We start from the raw sequence: 20,294 nt of genomic DNA on the forward strand, positions 1-20,294 counted from the left end.
CTAACCTGGACATATCGATTCAGATATAGACATGATCTGTATAAATCGATTTTGATCTGGACATGATGTGTACAAATCGGTTATGATCTGGACATATCGATTCTAATCTGAACATGATCTGCATAAATATCTGATCTGAACATGATACATATAGATCAATTCGGATACGAACATGATCTGCACAGATTAGTTCTAATCTGAACATGATATGGTCACATCGATTTTGATATCGACATGATCGGTACAGATCAATTCTGATCTAATTACCATCTGAATTCATCTGATCAGAACTTATTTTTTCTGATTTGATCTGAACTTATTTTTTCTGATCTAATCTGATTAAATCTTAAATAAATAACAAGTTCCTAAAATAAGGTGAACTAAACAGGGCCTTATTGTTAGTTGACCAACGATTTGTGAAATAACCTGATTCAAATAATAGGGCCAAATAATTATTCATAACCTATTAACTAAAACTCAAAAATATAAATGAAGATAAAATTTTCTCTTTCCACTGGTTATTAATCCATCGATTACATAAGTAAATTTTAGTTAATCCCTGGGTGTTAGTAAACCAACACTCATATGAATTACGTTAGGTGTTTAGGTTTTGTTTTAGGACATTACATAAACAGATTCAATATAAGGTGGAATGGAATAATTGAGCTCTCAAGTAAAAAAAAAAAGTAAAAGGACATGAACAAGAGATAATGAAAGACTATCTCATCATAAAATTGAACCAATGGTGGCAAAGGAAAAAATCTTTGATCGTGCTCATGCACAATCAATGTCACGGACAAGTTTCATGGATGGCAGGATCATGGCAGCCACCGGCATGTGCTCATAGCCACCACCTTCGTCAATTATCAGCCTCAGGCCATCAATATGAAGCTTTCCATGGTGACCGCTTACCACAATGGTTGAATATTCTTTTAATTCCTGAAGAAAAGTGATACAGGTATACAGTAAATATGTGCCAAATACATCAGAGAAAGAGAAAAAAGAAAATGTCAACCTTTCACAATTACCTCTGGAATATCCCAAACACTTTTCCTCCCACTTAGACATTCAACCTTTGATATAGATGTGTCCTTTGCTTTCAGGAGCTTCAGCTGCTCGTCGACAGGTTTTCCTTGTTGAAGTCCACCATGTACTGCTATCAGCCTACACTTCTTGAGCCCTTCCGCAGTCTCCAAAGAAATATTGTCCTGGAGAAAACTTAAATTTAGATTCTTGAAAATTTCGGCTGAAACCAACAACAGTAAAAAAATCACAGAGACCATAGTGAGCACATCCCATCAGAAGTCTGGGAAGGTAAGGGAGATGGATGGTTCTAATTCTCCCTCAACAGTGAACATATAGAAAACCCCTCAAAGTTTTCTTAATGCTACACATTAAGCCCGTCTTGAAAAATGATAATACGGATATGCAGAAGATTCAGGCCTCACCTCTTCATGTACCCAAACCAAATCAGCCAGAAACTTCTTGTGGTCATCAGGCACTGCTTTCATCAAATCTGCATAGAGAGACCAGTCAAAACCATAGATTCCGAAGTTACGTAATTGCAAAAACCAGTCTGAAATGAGGACCTCAGTACCTCACACTACAAAGTTATTGAAACTTAAACATATAAGCCACGATGCAACAATAAAAATCATAACAGATTATTCGAGTGAATACTGAATACTGATCCCTGTATAAAACATGTAAAACGCAGTTGAAATACTTTTAGGTAGTGTTTGGTTACTTGGAATTCATTTGAAATACTTGATTTCAAATGTGAAATTTGAAATTCCGAAATTGAATTCCAAATTAAGTGTTTGGCGACCACTAGTAATTTGAATTCCGGAATTTCAATTCCACCATAGTGTTTGGGAAGTAAGTAGTATTTCAATTCCTGCTTTTTCTTTGAACTGTTTATTTCAACTTATAAAGGAAATATGAAAAGTTAAATCTACAATTATACTGCCAAAAAAATCCCACAACAGTTACAGAGTATACTCCAATAATAATTAAAATTTGATAAGGTTCTCATATGGACCTAGAAATTGGAAAATTAATTGTAAAATACAAAGAAAATGTAAATAAATGAATGTAATCGTTTTTCCCATAACAATTAACCAAAAATGATCAACAACAATTAACCAGAAGTGATCAACAAATAATATTGCTACTTTTGGATACCAAAAGGGATATGATTTAATTGAAAATCAGCATACGAATTAATTACAAACCGAACAATTAAACTAGGGAGTTGAAGAAGCCGTTACGGCTCACCTCCACGCTGCCGCCACCGCCGGAAGATTTGTTACCGGAGTATGGCAAGTATGAGTCTGAAATTGTCTTCCTTTTAATATTCCTACGATCCAGACTCATCTCCTTCAACTTTGCGAGAATAGAAATCGACGATTTCCTCGAGGTTGATGAAGCCATCGTCGTTTCCATCGCCATCGGAATCCATCTCCTCCATCACCTGATCAACTTTTTCAAGCGACGTTTCCGATCGAGCGCCTTCATTACGACGATGACACAAACAGGAAGAAGGTTATCAATGGGGTTTGGAGAATTCGGGGTAGCAGAGAAGAGAAAGGAAATCAACCTTGTTTTTTGGATTTCAAATGACAGCTATTAAAGATGAATTTCAAATGACAAATGCTGGACTTATTTTTCCTAGGGTTGGATTTGGGCCAAATCCAAATCTTTTATTTACCAAACAATATATTTGGGCCAATTCCATCATTTCAAATGAAATGACAGTTTCCAAACACACCATTAGACATTTCAGTGGTTGTTTGGTTGAACATCGAAGTAATATTTGTTGGATACCTAACAACCACTTAGTATTTTAGTTAAAGAAAAAAAGGAAGCAATGTAATCCTTAGGAAATTTTTAGAATGCACGCATACATTGTCTAAAATTTGCTAGGAAGAAAATGGTTTGCTATAAATTTAACAACCTATCTTTAGCAAACTAAAAACTATATAAACGTAGGTTATTATTTGTAATGATAAAGACAAAAACAAAAAAGACAAAAAAAAGAAGAGAGAGAAGCTTTAAGAGAATTTGGTGAGAAAAATTCTTGGGTGTAATTGAGGTGCGTATGGATTGTGAGTTACAATAAGTGTAGTGAACACTTGTGTATTATTTATCTTTTCAGTAAAAGTTTTACAGCGTACTTAGAGATAATAACACTTGTCGATTAATCAATTTATTTGTGTGTTATTTTAAATATTATTGTTATTCCTACTAATCTGATTCATAAGGAAAGTCGCATTATTTCCTAACAACTGGTATCATAGCCAAGTTGGTAAATTCTGTACGTATCCATAGACGAATCGTAAAATACGATCCAAAGAAGTCAGATTTGAGTGGGAGCAATGGTTGTAGATGAAGGAAAGGTAAAACTCGAGAAATTCGATGGTGCAGATTTCAGGTTTTGGAAGATGCAGATCGAAGATTACCTATACGAGTCGGGTGAATCATCAACCTCTTCAGTATTGCATACAGAGTCAAGAGAAGGAATGACATGGAAGATCAAGGTATCGTGATAAATCTAGAAATTGGAGATTGAAAGTGTTGGAATTGTGGGAAGACCGGGCACTACAAAAATCAGTGCAAGAGCGCACCGAAAAATCAAGAAGTGAAGGCAGAAGCAAATATTACTTCTACCTTAAAAGGTGATAATGCATTGATATGCTATCTGGAGAGCAAGGAAGAGTCTTGGGTGTTACTGTGTTACACTCTGGAGCATCATTACACGCTACTTCGAAAAAAGATTTCTTCGAGAGGTATGTCCCTGGAAACCTTGGGAAAGTATACTTTGGTAATGATCAACATTGTGATATTGTTGGTAAAGGTCTAGTGAAGATTAGGTTAAGCGGGTCAGTTTGAGAGGTGAAAGATGTAGACATATTCCCGATCTAAGAAATAACTTGATCTCAGTCGGGCAGTTGGCTAGCGAAGGCTACACTACAAACTTCCACGGTGATAATTGGAAGGTTACAAAAGGTGCAATGACAGTTGCGCATGGTAATTGGAAGAGTACCACTGTTTACATGACTGTTTCAACTGCGGTTGCAACAGGAAATGAAAATTCTAAATTGTGGCACCAAAGACTTTGCCACATGAGTGAGAAGGGGATGAAGTCTATGCATTAGAAAGGAAAAACTCCAGAGTTACAGTCTATTGAAATAAACATGTTCGAGGAATGCATACTTGGAAAGCAGAAGAGGGTAAGCTTTCAGACTAGTGGTAGAACCTCAAAGAAGTAAAAGTTGGAGCTTGTTCACTCCGATGTTTGGGGACCAACAGTTTACTTCATCCATCGGAGGAAAGCACTATTTTGTGACTTTTATTGATGATCATTCACGGAAGGTATGAGGTTACTTTATAAAACAAAAAAATCCAAAGTGTTTGAAGCTTTCAAGAGATGGAAAGCTATGGTTGAAAATACGACAAGTCTGAAGATTAAAAAGTTTAGAACTGAAAATGATGATGAATATGAAGAAGTTCAGGAAGTTTTGCTATGATCATGGAATAAGGATGGAGAGAACCATACCTGGTACGCCTCAACACAATGTTGTAGCTAAGCGTATGATCCGAACGTTGACAGAAAAAGAAGCATTCGTATAGCGAAGCAATTCTGGCAGAAGCAGTCAACAAAGAAGCTTACTTGATCAACCAAGGACCATCAACTCTGTTAGAATACAAAATACAAAATACCAGAAGAAGTATGGAGTGGAAAAGAGATAAATTTATCTCACTTAAAGGTATTCGGCTGTGTAGCATATGTGTATATTAGTGATCAAGGCGGGAATAAGCTTGATGCTAAATCTAAGAAATGTACTTTCATTGACTATGGTGGGGATGAGTTTGGATACCGCATCTGGAATGATGAAAACAAAAATGTAAACCGTACTAGAGTGTGATTTTCAATGAAAGAGTTATGTACAAGGAAAGGATAGACACAAAACTGACGTCAGCGACTCAGTACAGAGTGGGCCAATGTTTGTTGATGAAGATTTTGTAAGGGAACCATAACAAGAGGAATCCATTGGACAAATCACTATGCCACAGTCCAACATGCCACAACCTTCTAGTCCGACACCAGTATTGAGGAGGGCTACTCGTCCACATGTGCCAAACAGAAAATATATGAATTACCTATTATTGACTGATGAGGGAGAGCTTGAATGCTACAATGAAGCATGTCACACCGGTGATGTTAGCAAGTGGGAGCTTGCCAAAGATGAGATGCAATCTTTGATCTCAAACCAAACATGGGAACATAGATAAGAAAGCCCTTCACGATAAATGGGTATATCGAGTGAAAAAGGAGCATGATGGTTCCATGAGATACAATGCTCGATTAGTAGTCAAAGGATTCCAACAGAAAGAAGGAGTTGACTACAATAACTCAATACCATCAGAACAGTGTTGAGAGTGTTGAGAATTGTTGCCATTGAAGATCTTCATCTTGAGCGATTAGATGTGAAGACTGCATTTCTTCATGGAGATCTGAATGAAGAGATATATATGGATCAACCAGAAGGTTTCTTAGAAAGTAGGAAATAAAATATGGTGTGTAAACTTAAGAAAAGTTTATATGGCCTAAAACAAGCCCCGAGACAGTGGTATAAAAAATTTGATAGCTTTATGCACAAGGAAGATTTCCAGAAGTGCAACGCTGATCATTGTTGCTACCTTAAAAGATAGCAGTCCAGTTATATCATCTTACTACTTATGTCGATGATATGTTAGTAGCAGGTCCAAATATGGATGATGTTAAAAGGTTGAAGCAGCATTTGTCAAAGGAGTTTGACATGAAGGACTTAGGTCCAGCAAAGAAGATTCTTGGAATGCAAATTACAAGAGATAAGCATACGAGGACTTTGCAATTATCTCAATCAGAGTACATCAAACGTGTTTTACAGAGATTCAATATGAGTTACTTCAAGCCAGTTAGTACACCCTTGGCAAGTCACTTTCGGTTATCCAAGGATCAGTGTCCTCAGATGGAGGAAGATAAAGATTATATGGCTAAGGTTCCTTATGCCTCAGCCATTGGGATTGGACATGCAGTGGGAGTTGTTAGGAAGGGTTCATTGGGAAGCAGTGAAATGGATTTGAGGTATCTACGAGGTACCACAAAGAAGTGTTTGTACTTTGGTAAAGGTGAATTAAAATTACAAGGTTACGTTGATGCAGACTTTGGAGGTGAAGTCAGCCATAGAAAAAGCACCACCAGCTATATATTCACAGTTTGGAATACAACGGTTAGTTGGATGTCGCAGTTATAGAAGATTGTTGCTTTATCCACTACAAAGGTTGAATATGTAGCAGTAACTGAACCCAGTAAAGAGAAGATATGGCTTCAAGTTGGGGTTCAAGCAAGACAATAATGTATTGCACAGTGATAGTCAGAGTGCGATACACTTGGCAAAGAATTCAGCATTCCATTCTGGAACAAAGCACATTGGGCTTCGATATCATTTTATCCGATCCCTACTAGAAGATGAAGTGTTAACATTGAAGAAAATTCAAGGAACTAAGAATTCGTCATATATGTTAACAAAGACGGTGACTATACACAAACTGAAGTTGTGTTCAACTTTAGTTGGCATGCATGAGTAACATACGAAAAAATTTCTCTGCATGGAGTAAGGTGTGAAGACAAATTAAAATCAGTCTTCAAGTTAGAGATTATTGGATAATTAACAAGTACTTATTATTTTTGTTAAAATAACAGAAAATAGGAAGCGATGTAATCCTTAGGAAATTTTTAGAATGCACGCATGCATTATCTAAAATTTGTTAGGAATGAAATAGTTTGCTATAAATTAAACAACCTATCTTTAGCAGACTAAAAACTATATAAACGTGGTTATTATTTGTAATAATCATCCAAAAAAAAAAACAAAAAAAAAAACAAAAAACAAAAAGCAGAAGAGAGAAAAGCTTTAATTAGAGTGCGTATGGATTGTGAGTTACAATAAGTGTTACTTGTGTATTATTTATCTTTTTAGTAAAAGTTTTGTAGCATATATAGAGATAATAACACTTGTCGGATAATCAATTTATTTGTGTGTGTTATTTTAAATTTTATTGTTATTCCTAATAATTTGATTCATAAGGAAATATGCATTATTTCCTAACAATATTTCCTACGAACTTGTATCCAATGTATTTCATTTCTTCCTAGGAAATGCAAAATGTTGTTTGGTTGAGCTTTATAAATTTTAAAATTTCTATTGGAAGTTCCCCTAAATCTGTCCACTTACCTTAGATCACCTAGGTAAGAAACTTCTACCTTTTATGTGAAGCTGAACTTCCTAGGCAATGAAAACTTCCCATATTTTTTGCCAACCAAACAGCTCCACGCTTTTTCCCTTCCGAGGAATTTCTACTTCCCATGTTTCAGGATGTCAACCAACCAAGAACTAAGTTTTGCAACAACAGTTACTTTCATATTAGACTACCAACTCAATTTAGCATTCTATTAATTTACTTTTTTGATACGAAAAGAAAACAAGGTCATTATAGGGCCAACCTACAAACATTTATGGACGAAGACTCCAATTTTTCCAGATCCATGTGTGTCCCGGATCATGTAAATTAAGCATTAATGTAAATCAAATTTTATCTATTAAAATAAGACACTTTACAGTAATGTGTATACATATTCTTAGTGTATCTTTTTTCTTTCAACATTATTTTTAGTTTTTAGTTTTTAGTTTTTAGTCAATTTTCAGTAGTTTATTTTCAACTTCAAAGGTTATAAAAAGTAAAATCAATAAACCTCCAGATTCCAGATTCAATATAAGCAATGTACTCAATGATGTAAATTGTTTTGAATTTTTTAATACAGACAAGTTATCGCTACAAAACCCCCACCCCCCAACTCAAACGCAAAGTTATAGATGCATAAATAACAACTCCAAAAGAAAATTTATAGCTGCATAAATAACAAGTACGGAGTAGTTGATATACATAGTTCAGAAACTGAAATTTTAATGCTCTTGAACTCCAATGCCCAGTTATTCTTAACAAACTAGATTTTCATCATCACTTCCACATATTGAAAGGAATCTCGAGAATCTATTATCTGATGATGCAATTAGACCCAAAGACACCCACGAAACTGTTGTACGCTACTAATATGAGGAATGTTTGGTAATGGAAAATTATCTTTGGAAAAATGATCCCAAATAGAGAGGGCACACGATCATGTCACGGTCAAAAAGCTCAAAAAAAAGCACGCACCCAGGTATGCCTAGGGGGAAATCCTATTCAAAATCAAGGTTCGACCTCAAAGGAGTAGAAAGAAACTTCAGACAGTGAACCTCTATTGCAATTCTCACTAGTCATCCCACCATTTTTAACATTTGTGCCATTAGCTCCCAAACTAGGTGGAAGATTTGAACATAAGCCCCTTGTTAATGTCCACCTCCTTATCTACAACTAACCTAACTGCACATATCTGATTCCCAGACCATAGGAACATGGTGAACTGTGACCTTCAAACTATTGGAAGAGTTGGAACACAACACTTAACCACTATTAGTGAAGACTACAAAACACCTTAGTTCTTCAGAAAAGTCGCTCCACGCAGGATATAATACTTGCCTCCATACCATAAGTTACATTGGCCTCTTCACATGGGATTTCCCAGGCCCCTACACATGATGCCCTTCTTACCACCTAATTTACCCTGGTGCACCTATCTATCGAATGGCTAAAACACAAAAGGCCTTCTAGAAAATTTAAGCAAACTCAAAAGCAAAGGAAGTACTTTCCTAAAAGTAGCTAAAGAAATCCCCCTAACAAACAGCAACAGGTTTGGTGGGAACGGGAGGTTTGGGAGGGAGGAAGGTTATTGTAAAAATTAAATGCCCCAGTCCGCGCTCAATGAAAGAAATGAGATAGGCCACTTACACAAGCTTCAAGTCTTCTTTTGCTGATTCAATACAAGTCTTACAATTAGGTCATTCAGACTCATAAAAATGTCTCTTGCCGCCGGACTGACTGGGAGCGGGGAGAGAAGGTAGTTTAGCGGGTTATTAAAAAAAGAAAGTACTTCGTATCTATACTAATATATTAAAAGGCGTTTATGAAAACGTATATGTGTCACGTATGCCTCCTCCTTATTACTCCACGTCATCACTAATATGCATCGTGACATGTTATTGACAACCAAAAAAAATCACGTAGCAAGGATCAAACATCAAACCTCATGGATTAAAGTTTCACTTTCCACCATCTTAACTAACTACAATTTATGTTATATTTTCCCATATAAATGTAAAATACAATCTTTAAAAATGGGCACATTTTTACAAAAAGTAAACCCCACTGAAAGTAAAACCCGGAGCAACGCCCGAGCCACACACTAGTTAAATTATTAATTAGAGCCTCTTAATCCTTATAGCCAAAGGATGCGGTAGAGATGCATTACTTGGGGCCATTTCAAGCCACACGTTCATAGAGTTCTAAGTAAAACTTCAAAATCAACCAACAAATTTAATAATTAAACTAAATTAAAGCACAAAAAATAAAATTAAAGCACAACAAATAAAAATGATACCAGCAGACCCATGAGAAACTCCATAAGATTCAAAAGTAGGCGCAGCATCATAAATAGAACCTTTATAATCAATTCCCTTAACCGTATTAAACTTAACCTTAATCAAACCAGCCCACCTCCTCCCTTGCAAATGCATACTCTTAAACCCATCACCATCATACCACCCTTCTCTCTCCTCGCTCTGCGCATACTCGCTCCACCCCTCCCTGAACTCCGACCCGTCTGGCGGAGGCGGAAGAGCTCCGACGAACGCCGCAAAGGCGAAATCATGGTTGCCGGCGAGGAACACGTGCTTCTGATTTGGGTATTTTGAGGAGAGAGAAAGCAGGAAATCGATTACCCTTCTGGTGTCAGGACCTCTATCGCAATAATCTCCCAAGAAAATGATTGTGGCGTTGTTGAATTGAGATGGGTTTGTTTGGGATTGGAGATTTGACCAAAGGTTTTCGAGTTTTGAGTAGTATCCATGGATGTCACCTATACAGATTACTAGTCTCTCTCCTTCTGAGCTTGGGTTTTGATCACTCATTTTTTCAATGGATGCAAATAATGTTCATTGCTCAACCATATTGGGTCATTTTTGGGTTTCAGAAATTAATCTCTCAATATTTTATTAGGCGTTTAATAAAATCTCTTTCTCTTACCTTCTTTTCCTTTCTTTTTCCTCCCTTTCTTTTCTCTTCCTTTCATTTACTAATAATGAACCAAATAGGGCCTTAAAGTATACATTTACCGACACTCACTTTTAGAAAAGTGAGGTGAATTTATATTTATATATTCTATATATTATACTAAAAGAGAGAAAATTAATATAGAGAAATGTCACTATCTGGTTTGCCTCTCTTATACATTAAAAATTAATTTAAATTATTATTACTCTAAATTCACTCTGTCTTATTTAAAAAAAACATGAATCATGAAAAATATTATTAATTGTCATTTTAAATGAGATTCTGTAGATAAAAAAAATCCTAAAAATATTTTGTAAAAATTTAAATTACTAATATTTCCATTCTTAATGATGTGGCCTTTATGAAATCCACCATGGACCTCTCCTCGGGAAGCCCATGACCCACTTGAGTTTGCCTCTACAGAAAAGGCCAACAAACTGGATGCATACCTTTTAGTTCACCATTTAGGCCTAAGAGGCCCAAATGAGCCTAGGCTCACACATAAATCCGAAAAAGGCATCCATTAGCCCTTTTACTCCAAAACAGATCAGATAAGGACACATGTCTTTATCTGTGAGGTCATCTAATCAAATAGCTAGGGTTTCGGGACCAATTCCCATGAACCCTAGACCTATAAATAGTTCAGATCCCAAGGTAAAGGGCATTCAATTCATTCCCACCTAACTTAAACTATCTTTGCTCTGCCTTCTCTCTACATATTACTTCTCTCTCTAGCCAATACTTACTTAGGTATCGGAGGAAATATTCCTACGGGAATATTCTTGTTTTGCAGGTTGCAGGAAGATCGTGCCAGCGCATACTTGATACCTCCGAGGAACGCGTGACACGTCATCACCACAAAAGATCCCACAACATTTGGCGCCGTCTGTGGGGAGGTATAGTATCATGGCGGAACTGCAATCTGAGAAAGATGCAGGAGGAAGGCGGCCTGCTACCAGCATAGAGACTTCATCTCCAAAAGGAGAAGACGAAGAACCTCTTGACGCGACATCAAATCAACCGGCCTTTGCGAGATCCCTTCAGCGCATGTTGCATGGCCTCCATCAAGACATCGCACACGGGTGGCAAGCACGGTTTCAGCACGTCCTAAAAAGGAAAATTACAAAATCCTTCAGTGAAACTGCCCCAGTGCAGAAACGCCACAGCACGGCCATGCAAAAAGGAAAGCAGAAAGTGCACGGTCGCGACCAATCTCAGGAGGCTCGTCCATCGAAGACATCGAGCTACCACGTGAGAGAAGAATGTCCAAGACGAAGGAAGAACTCAACACAGCCCGTGTACACCCCCAGGAACCAGAGTCGTTGCTTCGCGAACAAGTCGTGCCGGCTTCGAGAAAGCCTAAGCCATAACCTCCTCGCAGGGAAACCGGTAGAGACATCAAAACCTGTGCAAGGCGAAGGCGGCCATCAGAGTAAAGCTTGTTCGTTTACAACGCCAGTCTCGAAGACATTCTCCTAAAAGAGGGACCAAATTTGGGGATAGGACGGTTGTCCCCGAAAGGGTCGGCTAGGGGAAACCAGGTTCCAACTTCATTTTGCACCTTTCATAAAGAGGCAGGGCATGACATTCAAGATTGCCGGAGGCTGAGGAGTATTCTACACGGCTATGCAGCTAAGGGATACCTGCAGAGATACCTCTGTTCGGCAAATGAAGACAGTATTCAAAGGGGTTGACGTCGCAGGTACCCTCGCCTGACGAGGATGACAGTCCATCAGATGAAGGATTTGTAGTTGTAATATCTGGAGGGTTGGCGGCAGGAGACCTACCAGCAAAGGGCGGCAATTTAATACGTCTCACTCCCACCATGGACGAGCAAGCATGCCCCATGTGGAAAGCTCGGAGGCCGACTATCGTAGGTCCGCCGCACCATATGACGATGACCCTTTGGTCCTAGAGATCAAGGTGGCCAACCTCAAGGTAAAAAAGGTACTAGTGAAGGAAATAATGCCCTTGGTCCAAGTATGCATTCTATGTTAAGTCTAATAAATGCGGTTCAGTATTAATTAACAAGTTAATAATTCAGTGAGATCAAGTGAGCTGAATGCCTAGCTAGAGGCCGCTTCAGTTCAAGTGGAATTAATGATATTAATCCACAGCTTACTCTTGACTGAACCCGTAGGGTCACACAAATAGTACGTAAACGGATCAAGTATTTAATGGCATTAAATACTCTATCTATGAATATTCGGAATCGACGGATCTTGGTTTCAGCGGGAGCTGAGATCGTCACAGGCAAGAAATGAATACTCCGGAAACGATGATATTGCCGGAAACGGAAATATGGATCGTATCGGAAATATAAATATTATCCAAGTCGTAGATGTTGCCGGAAACGGAAACATGGTACGTATCGGAAAATATTATCGGAAATAGAAATATTGCCAGAATCGGAAATATTGCCGGAAACGGAAATATTGTCAGAATCGGAAATATTACCGGAATCGGAAAATAATTCCGGAAACGGAAATATTAAATATTTGTTCGAAACGGAAATTAATTCCGGAATCGGAAATATTAAATATTGTTCGTATCGGAAATGAATTCCGGAATCGGAAAAATTAATCGGAAGCGCATCGTACGAATAAGCATCGGACGAGGCATGCCGGACGAGGCCCAGCACGAAGCCAGGCCATCGCCCAGCAAGCCAAGCGCGCCGCACAAACAACCACGCCAGGCCCAGCGCAAGGCCAGGCCCAGCAGGCTGCGCAGCGCGCACAGCGCGCGCAAGCACGCGCAGCGCGCAGCGCGCGCGGTCGCTGCGTGGGCTGCTGCTCGCGCGCACGCATGGGAGCCCATCGTGGCTGTCGTGCGTGTGTGTGCAAGTGTTTGTGTTCGTGCACGTTTCATAAAACATGCAGAGTTCGGTTAATGATTAAATTCCTAATTCTAATTGATAAATTAATTAAATTAGAGTTCTTGTAGAATTCTAGGTTTAATTAATTTGTATCTGAATAGGATTCCAATTCACTTTCCATACCCCTATAAATATGTGGCCTGGGTTCACAATTTATAACAAGTTTAAAAGTATTCAAAATGAGTTTTTGAGAGAAAAATTCAGTCACACATTTGCCTATAAAGTGCCGAAAATAATAGTACCTTAAGGGCGATTCTAGTTGGTCAATCTTAAGGCGGATCCGGACGTGCTGTGGACTATCTACGGAGGGACGACACTTGGAGTCCTAAAGACTTGTTCTTGTTCGGTTCGGGCGCAGCTAGGGAGGGCACGCAACAAAGAGTATGCATCTAAATTATGCTATATGATTATGTGTAAATAATATGTTGTCCTGGGTTAATGGTTGTTTCCGCATGATCTATGTAATGTCATATGTATCATAACCTAACAGTGGTATCAGAGCCCCTTATTATTTTCATAATCTAAATTGCATGAACATGGTTAAATATTACAAATTTGCAAGAATTAAAAGGGGTGATTAATTTTCGTAATTGTTAATTAATTGCAAATTGCGTTTATTTAATTATACGTACGCAGTTTTTCGGCAGTTTCTTCGTTACTCATCCGAATTGAGTGATTTTTGTGTCAATTCCGCATGTAAAAGGCATTCTAAAATTTTGATAAAAATAGTATTTTTCTGCCGAACCCAGAATTCTCAAATTCGAAGCCTAACTATGACTTTTCGAAGGTTTTAGTTTTTCGAATGCAAAATTTCGTAAATTTAAGATGTTAAATTAAATATTTGCGATTCTTGTTGATAAATCTTGAATTTTTGATTGACCTACTGCATATGTTTAACAAGTTTGAATGCCTAGTCTTGTTAATTATGCAATCTAATTTGTAATTATGATTAATTTGTTGAAAATTAGAATAATTTAGAATTAATTTGATTTTCATAATTAATTGTAATTTAATTAGAAACCTATGATTAAAAACCACCATAAAAATTGTAAATTTATGATAAATTTTAAATTTTTATGACCTAGACTTGAATCCATAACAATCGGAAATCAATTGGATAATAAATTTTCGATTTTTCGCCCTAAAATTATGAAATTAATATTATTTATTAATTTGTCATTAATTTTAAATATAAATTTTAAATTTTTATGCGATTCGTTCATAAAACTTGCACGCACGAAGCAATGGACGCTTCGTGTTACCCTTAAGGGGTGTTGTATAATGCGGGCATGCGACGACGAGCAAGGGAGCTCGTCGCCCGTGCGGCACGAATGCAATGAGCAAGGGCGTAGTGCACGAGCACAAGGCAGCAGCCCTGCCTTGTGTCGTGTGCCACGAGCAATGAACGAATGGGCATGGGCGAAGGGCGAGCCAAGGCAGTCGCGTGTGGGCAGCAAGTGAGCTGCGCCACAACGCGCGCTGCCTCGCACAAGAGCGCGCAGCCTCGCGCGCAGCGAGCGCAAGCTCGCGTGCCACGAGCGCTGCGCCCAGCATTACTCGCGCGCACAGCGAGCGATGTCGCCCGCCCAGCGAGCGATGTCGCGCGCCCAGCGAGCGATGGCTCGCGCGCACAGCGAGCGATGTCGCGCGCCCAGCGAGCGATGGCTCGCGCGCGCACTGCGAGCGATAGCTTGCGTGCGATGAGCGCTGGCGCGCGCAGCGAGCACCAATGCGTGCGGAGGCTTGCGATGGGGATGCAGCAGCTATGCGACGAGCGCATGGGCTGCGCGCACATGGCCAGCAATGGTTGTGTGCGTGCGGCCCATGGGCGTGCAATGCGTAGGGTGTTTGCGTTACGATTAGATCGTTTTGAATGTTTAATTTGAAAATTTCAGTTCACGTAATTTTAATTAATTTTAAAATTAATAATTTAAATTATTTTCTTGGATTTTAATTTTGAATATTGTAATTATAATAAATGTTATTTATTCTAATTATTTTACTAAAATTAAAATCATGAATTAATTTAAATACGACTGAAATTAAATTAAACTTTTGGATTCAATTATAAATTGATATGAGCTTTAAATTTTAATTAAATTTGTATGTTTCCGGTTGGACTAGAAATACATTTTTATGTTTAAAATTAGTAAAGCATATAAATTTATTGGTTTAAGTGGGAGCGCTTTTTAGTCATAACCTCTTGATTAGGTCTACAAATCCTTAAGGTTAAAACAACTTGATTAGAATTAATAAGGACTGAATAATTGGTAGATTATTGGTGCCCTTGATTAATTGCTGCAAATGTTTACGTGATGCATAATGTGTTTTACTAACCAGCTATGTGGGCCATTCATGATAATGAATGGGTGAATGGTATATATTGTATATGTACTGTTTTGCAGGTTATGAAGTGACTAGTATGGCCCAAATAGGATAGAAAATATGGTCTGCGTACCATTAATTTGAATGTAATTGGTCTAAAGTACCAAAGTTATTTTTCAATTCAAATATGGTCTGCGTACCATCAAATAGTTGTAATTAGTTATAGCTTATCCTATTTGAAGAAAATGGTGCCTCCCACGGAGATTTTCAAGACGGACTTTGAAGTCAAAGCTTCAAGATGAAGTCGGGCCATACTAGATCACAAATATCTTATGCATGTTTTAAGTTATTTATTGCTTTTAAATATGTCTTAAAATGCATGAGATCAAAAGCTTGATTATGTTGCATGATTAAGGATTTTAGTTCACTTAAAATCTAACCAACATAGTAAGAGCCTTAAGTTCCAAACTTAAAAATTGAGTTAAAAGGTGCCATGCCAAAATATACACTTGCTTGGATATCCTTTACATCAATCTAGTAATAGTTTTCGCTCAGCGAGGTGTTACTTATTGGTCCTAAAGGGGCAAGGTACACAAATAATTGTGAGTACATGTTAGTTTTGGTGAAACTCAACGATATAAGTAAGGAGTCCTTTTATGTCGTGGCAAACAGATAGGTTTACCTAATAAGTTCTTAGACGTACCTATCAACCAAGAATAGTTTCTAGACTATTAGCAAAAGGCTTTTGCTTACCTAAGATGTTCTAGGATTAAGTCGACAAACTGTGCTTAGTTCTTCAATGATTTTAGGATCTTGGAATCATTTTATTCGCACCTGCCGGAACACATAATTTGAATAAAATGCTTAATAAACATTGAATTATGCATGTATGCTAGAATTTAAGTTTATTAAGAGAAACTGTGAATGGTTATTTATTTGTTTATTCTTTTCAATTGTAGTTTTTAATATGGCAAACAACAATTCATTCAACATTCGATCAATTCTCGAAAAGGAGAAGTTGAACGGGAAAAACTTCCTTGACTGGCAAAGGAACTTGCAAATAGTTCTTATGCAGGAAGAAAAGGAGTATGTCCTGGATGAGGCGATGCCCGAAGCTGCAGGCGACGGGGTCACTCAGGCAGCCCTCAATCGTTGGATTGATGCCAACAAGGATGTGAAATGTCTAATGCTCGCCACCATGAGTGCGGATCTGCAGAAAACGTTCATCAACTCAGATGCTTTCACAATCATCAGTGAGTTGAAGAACATGTTCCAAGATCTGGCTCGAGTCGAAAGATTCGAGACTCATAGGCAAATTCTTGAGACCAAGCTTAAGAAAGGCGAGCCCGTAAGTCCACATGTTCTCAAAATGATTGGACTCATTGAGAATATGAGTCGGCTGGATCAGCAATTTTCTCAGGAAATGGCTATAGACACCATCCTCCATTCTCTTCATAGCGGGTATGATCAGTTCAAACTGAACTACAGTATGAATAGTCTGGACAAAACGCTCACTGAGCTTCACGGTATGCTGAAGACCGCTGAAAAGACGCTCAAAAGTGATAAGCAGGATGTGCTTATGGTGCGTGGGGGCAAGTTCAAGAAATCTGGAAAGAAGAGGAATGCTAAGAAAGGTGGCAACAAGGCCAGCCCAACTAAGCAAACTGGCGCCAAATCTGCAAAGAGGAAGGTCAGTCAACCCACTTCTGAATCCGAATGCTTCTACTGCAAGAAGAAGGGGCATTGGAAGAGAGATTGCTTGAAGCTAAAGGAAGATCAGAAGAACGGAACAGTCGTTCCATCTTCAGGTATTTTCGTTATAGACTGTATACTTGCTAATTCAACTTCTTGGGTATTAGATACAGGTTGTGGCTCACACTTATGTTCCAATCCACAGGGACTAAGAAGAAGTAGAAAGTTAAGCAAGGGTGAAGTCGACCTACGAGTGGGAAATGGAGCACGGATTGCTGCATTAGCTGTAGGAACTTACTATTTGTCGTTGCCCTCCGGGCTAGTTTTGGAACTGGAAGAATGTTTCCATGTTCCAAGTCTTACTAAAAACATCATTTCAGTTTCTTGCTTAGATGCAAAGGGATTTTCTTTTTTAATAAAAGACAATAGTTGTTCGTTTTATTTTAAAGAGATGTTTTATGGATCTGCTAGATTAGTCAATGGACTTTATTTATTAGATCACGACAAACAAGTATATAACATAAATACCAAAAAGGCCAAAAAGAATGATTCAGATCTCACCTATCTGTGGCATTGTCGATTAGGCCATATAAACTTGAAACGCTTAGAAAGACTTCAAAAGGAAGGAATTCTAGAGCCATTTGACTTAGAGGATTATGGTAAATGCGAATCATGTTTACTTGGCAAAATGACAAAGCAACCTTTCTCTAAAGTTGGAGAAAGAGCAAATGAACTATTGGGTTTAATCCATACAGATGTATGTGGACCAATGAGTACAAATGCTAGAGGTGGTTTCAGCTACTTTATCACTTTCACTGATGACTTCAGTAGGTATGGTTATGTCTACCTAATGAAGCATAAGTCTGAATCCTTTGACAAATTCAAGGAATTTCAGAGTGAAGTAGAGAATCAATTAGGCAAGAAGATTAAGGCACTGCGGTCTGATAGAGGCGGTGAATATCTGAGCTATGAATTTGATGACCATCTGAAAGAATGTGGAATTCTATCAGAATTGACTCCTCCTGGAACACCACAATGGAACGGTGTGTCAGAACGGAGGAACAGAACCTTGCTAGACATGGTCAGGTCAATGATGGGTCAGGCCGAACTTCCATTAGAATTTTGGGGACATGCACTAAATACAGCTGCACTCACTATAAATAGAGCTCCGTCTAAAGCTGTCGAAAAGACTCCATACGAATTATGGTTTGGAAAGCCTCCAAATGTGTCTTTTCTTAAGATTTGGGGATGTGAAGTATACGTCAAACGATTAATTTCAGACAAACTTCATCCAAAATCTGACAAATGTATCCTTGTGGGCTATCCAAAGGAAACAAAGGGGTATTACTTCTACAATACATCTGAGAACAAAGTGTTTGTTGCTCGAGATGGTGTCTTTTTGGAGAAGGATCACATTTCCAAAATGACAAGTGGGAGAAAAGTAGACCTCGAAGAAATTCGAGTCGAACAACAAACTCTAGAGAATGATCAAGATGACATTCAGGATGAAACTCAGAGATCTTTAGAAGAATCTGGTGAGAATCATGGTCAATCTAGAAATGTTACCCCGCGTAGATCGCAAAGATATAGATCTCAACCGGAGAGGTACTTAGGTATTTTGACGAACGAGAGCTATGACGTTCTATTACTTGAAAGTGATGAACCTGCGACTTACAAGCAAGCTATGACGAGCCCTAGCTCCAAGCAATGGCAAGAAGCCATGCAATCTGAATTAGACTCCATGTCTGAAAACCAAGTATGGGATTTGGTCGATTTGCCAGATGGCTACCAAGCCATTGGAAGCAAATGGGTTTTCAAACTGAAAAAGGACAAGGATGGGAAACTTGAAGTTTTCAAAGCTAGATTGGTTGCAAAAGGTTACAGGCAAGTCCACGGTGTGGATTATGATGAAACCTTTTCACCAGTTGCAATGCTAAAGTCTATTCGAATATTGTTAGCAATCGCTGCATATTACTATTACGAAATATGGCAGATGGATGTCAAAACTGCTTTCTTAAACGGCGTTTTAACAGAAACTGTGTTTATGACATAGCTTGAAGGTTTTGAGGATCCAAAGAATGCTAAAAAGGTATGCAAGCTAAAAAAGTCAATCTACGGATTGAAGCAGGCATCCAGGAGCTGGAATATACGTTTTGATGAAGCAGTCAGTGACTTTGGTTTCATCAAGAACGCGGACGAATCTTGTGTATACAAGAAGGTCAGTGGGAGCAAAATTGCTTTCCTAGTATTATATGTCGACGACATATTGCTTATCGGAAATGACATTCCTATGTTGAACTCTGTCAAGATTTGGCTTGGGAAATGTTTTTCGATGAAGGATCTAGGAGAAGCACAGTACATATTGGGCATCAAGATTTACAGAGATAGATCTAAAAAGATGATTGGACTTAGTCAAAGCACTTATATCAATAAGGTGCTTGATAGGTTCAAGATGGCGGACTCCAAGCGAGGCTACCTACCCATGTCTCATGGAATGACTCTAAGCAAGACTCAGTGCCCAAAAACACTTGATGAGCGTAGACGAATGAATGGGATTCCATATGCATCATTGATTGGTTCAATAATGTATGCTATGATATGTACACGCCCAGATGTTGCGTACGCACTCAGTGCTACGAGCAGATACCAGTCAGACCCAGGAGAGGCGCATTGGACTGCTGCCAAGAACATTCTGAAGTACCTGAAAAGGCACAAAGATGACTTCCTGGTCTATGGTGGAGATGATGAATTAATTGTTAAAGGCTATACGGACGCAAGTTTCCAAACCGACAAAGATGATTTCAGATCACAGTCTGGGTTTGTCTTCTGCCTCAACGGAGGAGCAGTAAGCTGGAAAAGTGCTAAGCAAAGCACCATTGCGGATTCTACAACTGAAGCGGAGTACATTGCTGCACATGAAGCAGCAAAGGAAGCTATATGGCTAAGGAAGTTCATAGGAGAACTTGGTGTAGTCCCCTCCATTAAAGGACCAATAGCCCTGTATTGTGATAATAACGGAGCTATTGCACAGGCAAAAGAGCCTAGACACCACCAGAGAGTCAAGCATGTACTTCGTAGATTTCACCTTCTACGAGAGTTCGTTGAAAGAAAAGAAGTCGAGATAAGCAAAATTGGAACTGATGACAAC

At 38.5% G+C, this 20,294-nt stretch overlaps 1 protein-coding gene across 1 annotated transcript; it reads right to left on the bottom strand.

The window, feature by feature from the left end:
• Positions 1 to 490: 490 nt before the first annotated feature.
• LOC110789999 (tyrosine-protein phosphatase RLPH2) lies at positions 491 to 10,212 on the bottom strand. The gene is made up of 4 exons (XM_021994728.2): positions 9,584 to 10,212; positions 1,449 to 1,516; positions 1,029 to 1,208; positions 491 to 939 (listed from the first exon to the last, which is right to left on the bottom strand). Exons 1-4 carry the CDS (start codon positions 10,110 to 10,112, stop codon positions 775 to 777), a joined length of 942 nt encoding a protein of 313 aa, XP_021850420.1. The 5' UTR covers positions 10,113 to 10,212; the 3' UTR covers positions 491 to 774.
• Between the last annotated feature and the right edge of the window lie 10,082 nt (positions 10,213 to 20,294).

Source organism: Spinacia oleracea, chromosome 4 (assembly GCF_020520425.1).
Source record: "Spinacia oleracea cultivar Varoflay chromosome 4, BTI_SOV_V1, whole genome shotgun sequence".
Classification (NCBI taxonomy): Eukaryota; Viridiplantae; Streptophyta; class Magnoliopsida; order Caryophyllales; family Amaranthaceae; genus Spinacia; species Spinacia oleracea.

Bases quoted from the DNA above. Each gene is read 5' to 3' on its own strand.
- LOC110789999 (XM_021994728.2), bottom strand. From the start codon at position 10,112: ATGAGTGATCAAAACCCAAGCTCAGAAGGAGAGAGACTAGTAATCTGT. The intron at 1,517-9,583 runs GTATCATTTTTA...CTCTCTATGCAG, and splicing joins AGTTTCTCATGGGTCTGCTG to ATTTGATGAAAGCAGTGCCT. The intron at 1,209-1,448 runs GTGAGGCCTGAA...AGTTTTCTCCAG, and splicing joins TGGTTTGGGTACATGAAGAG to GACAATATTTCTTTGGAGAC.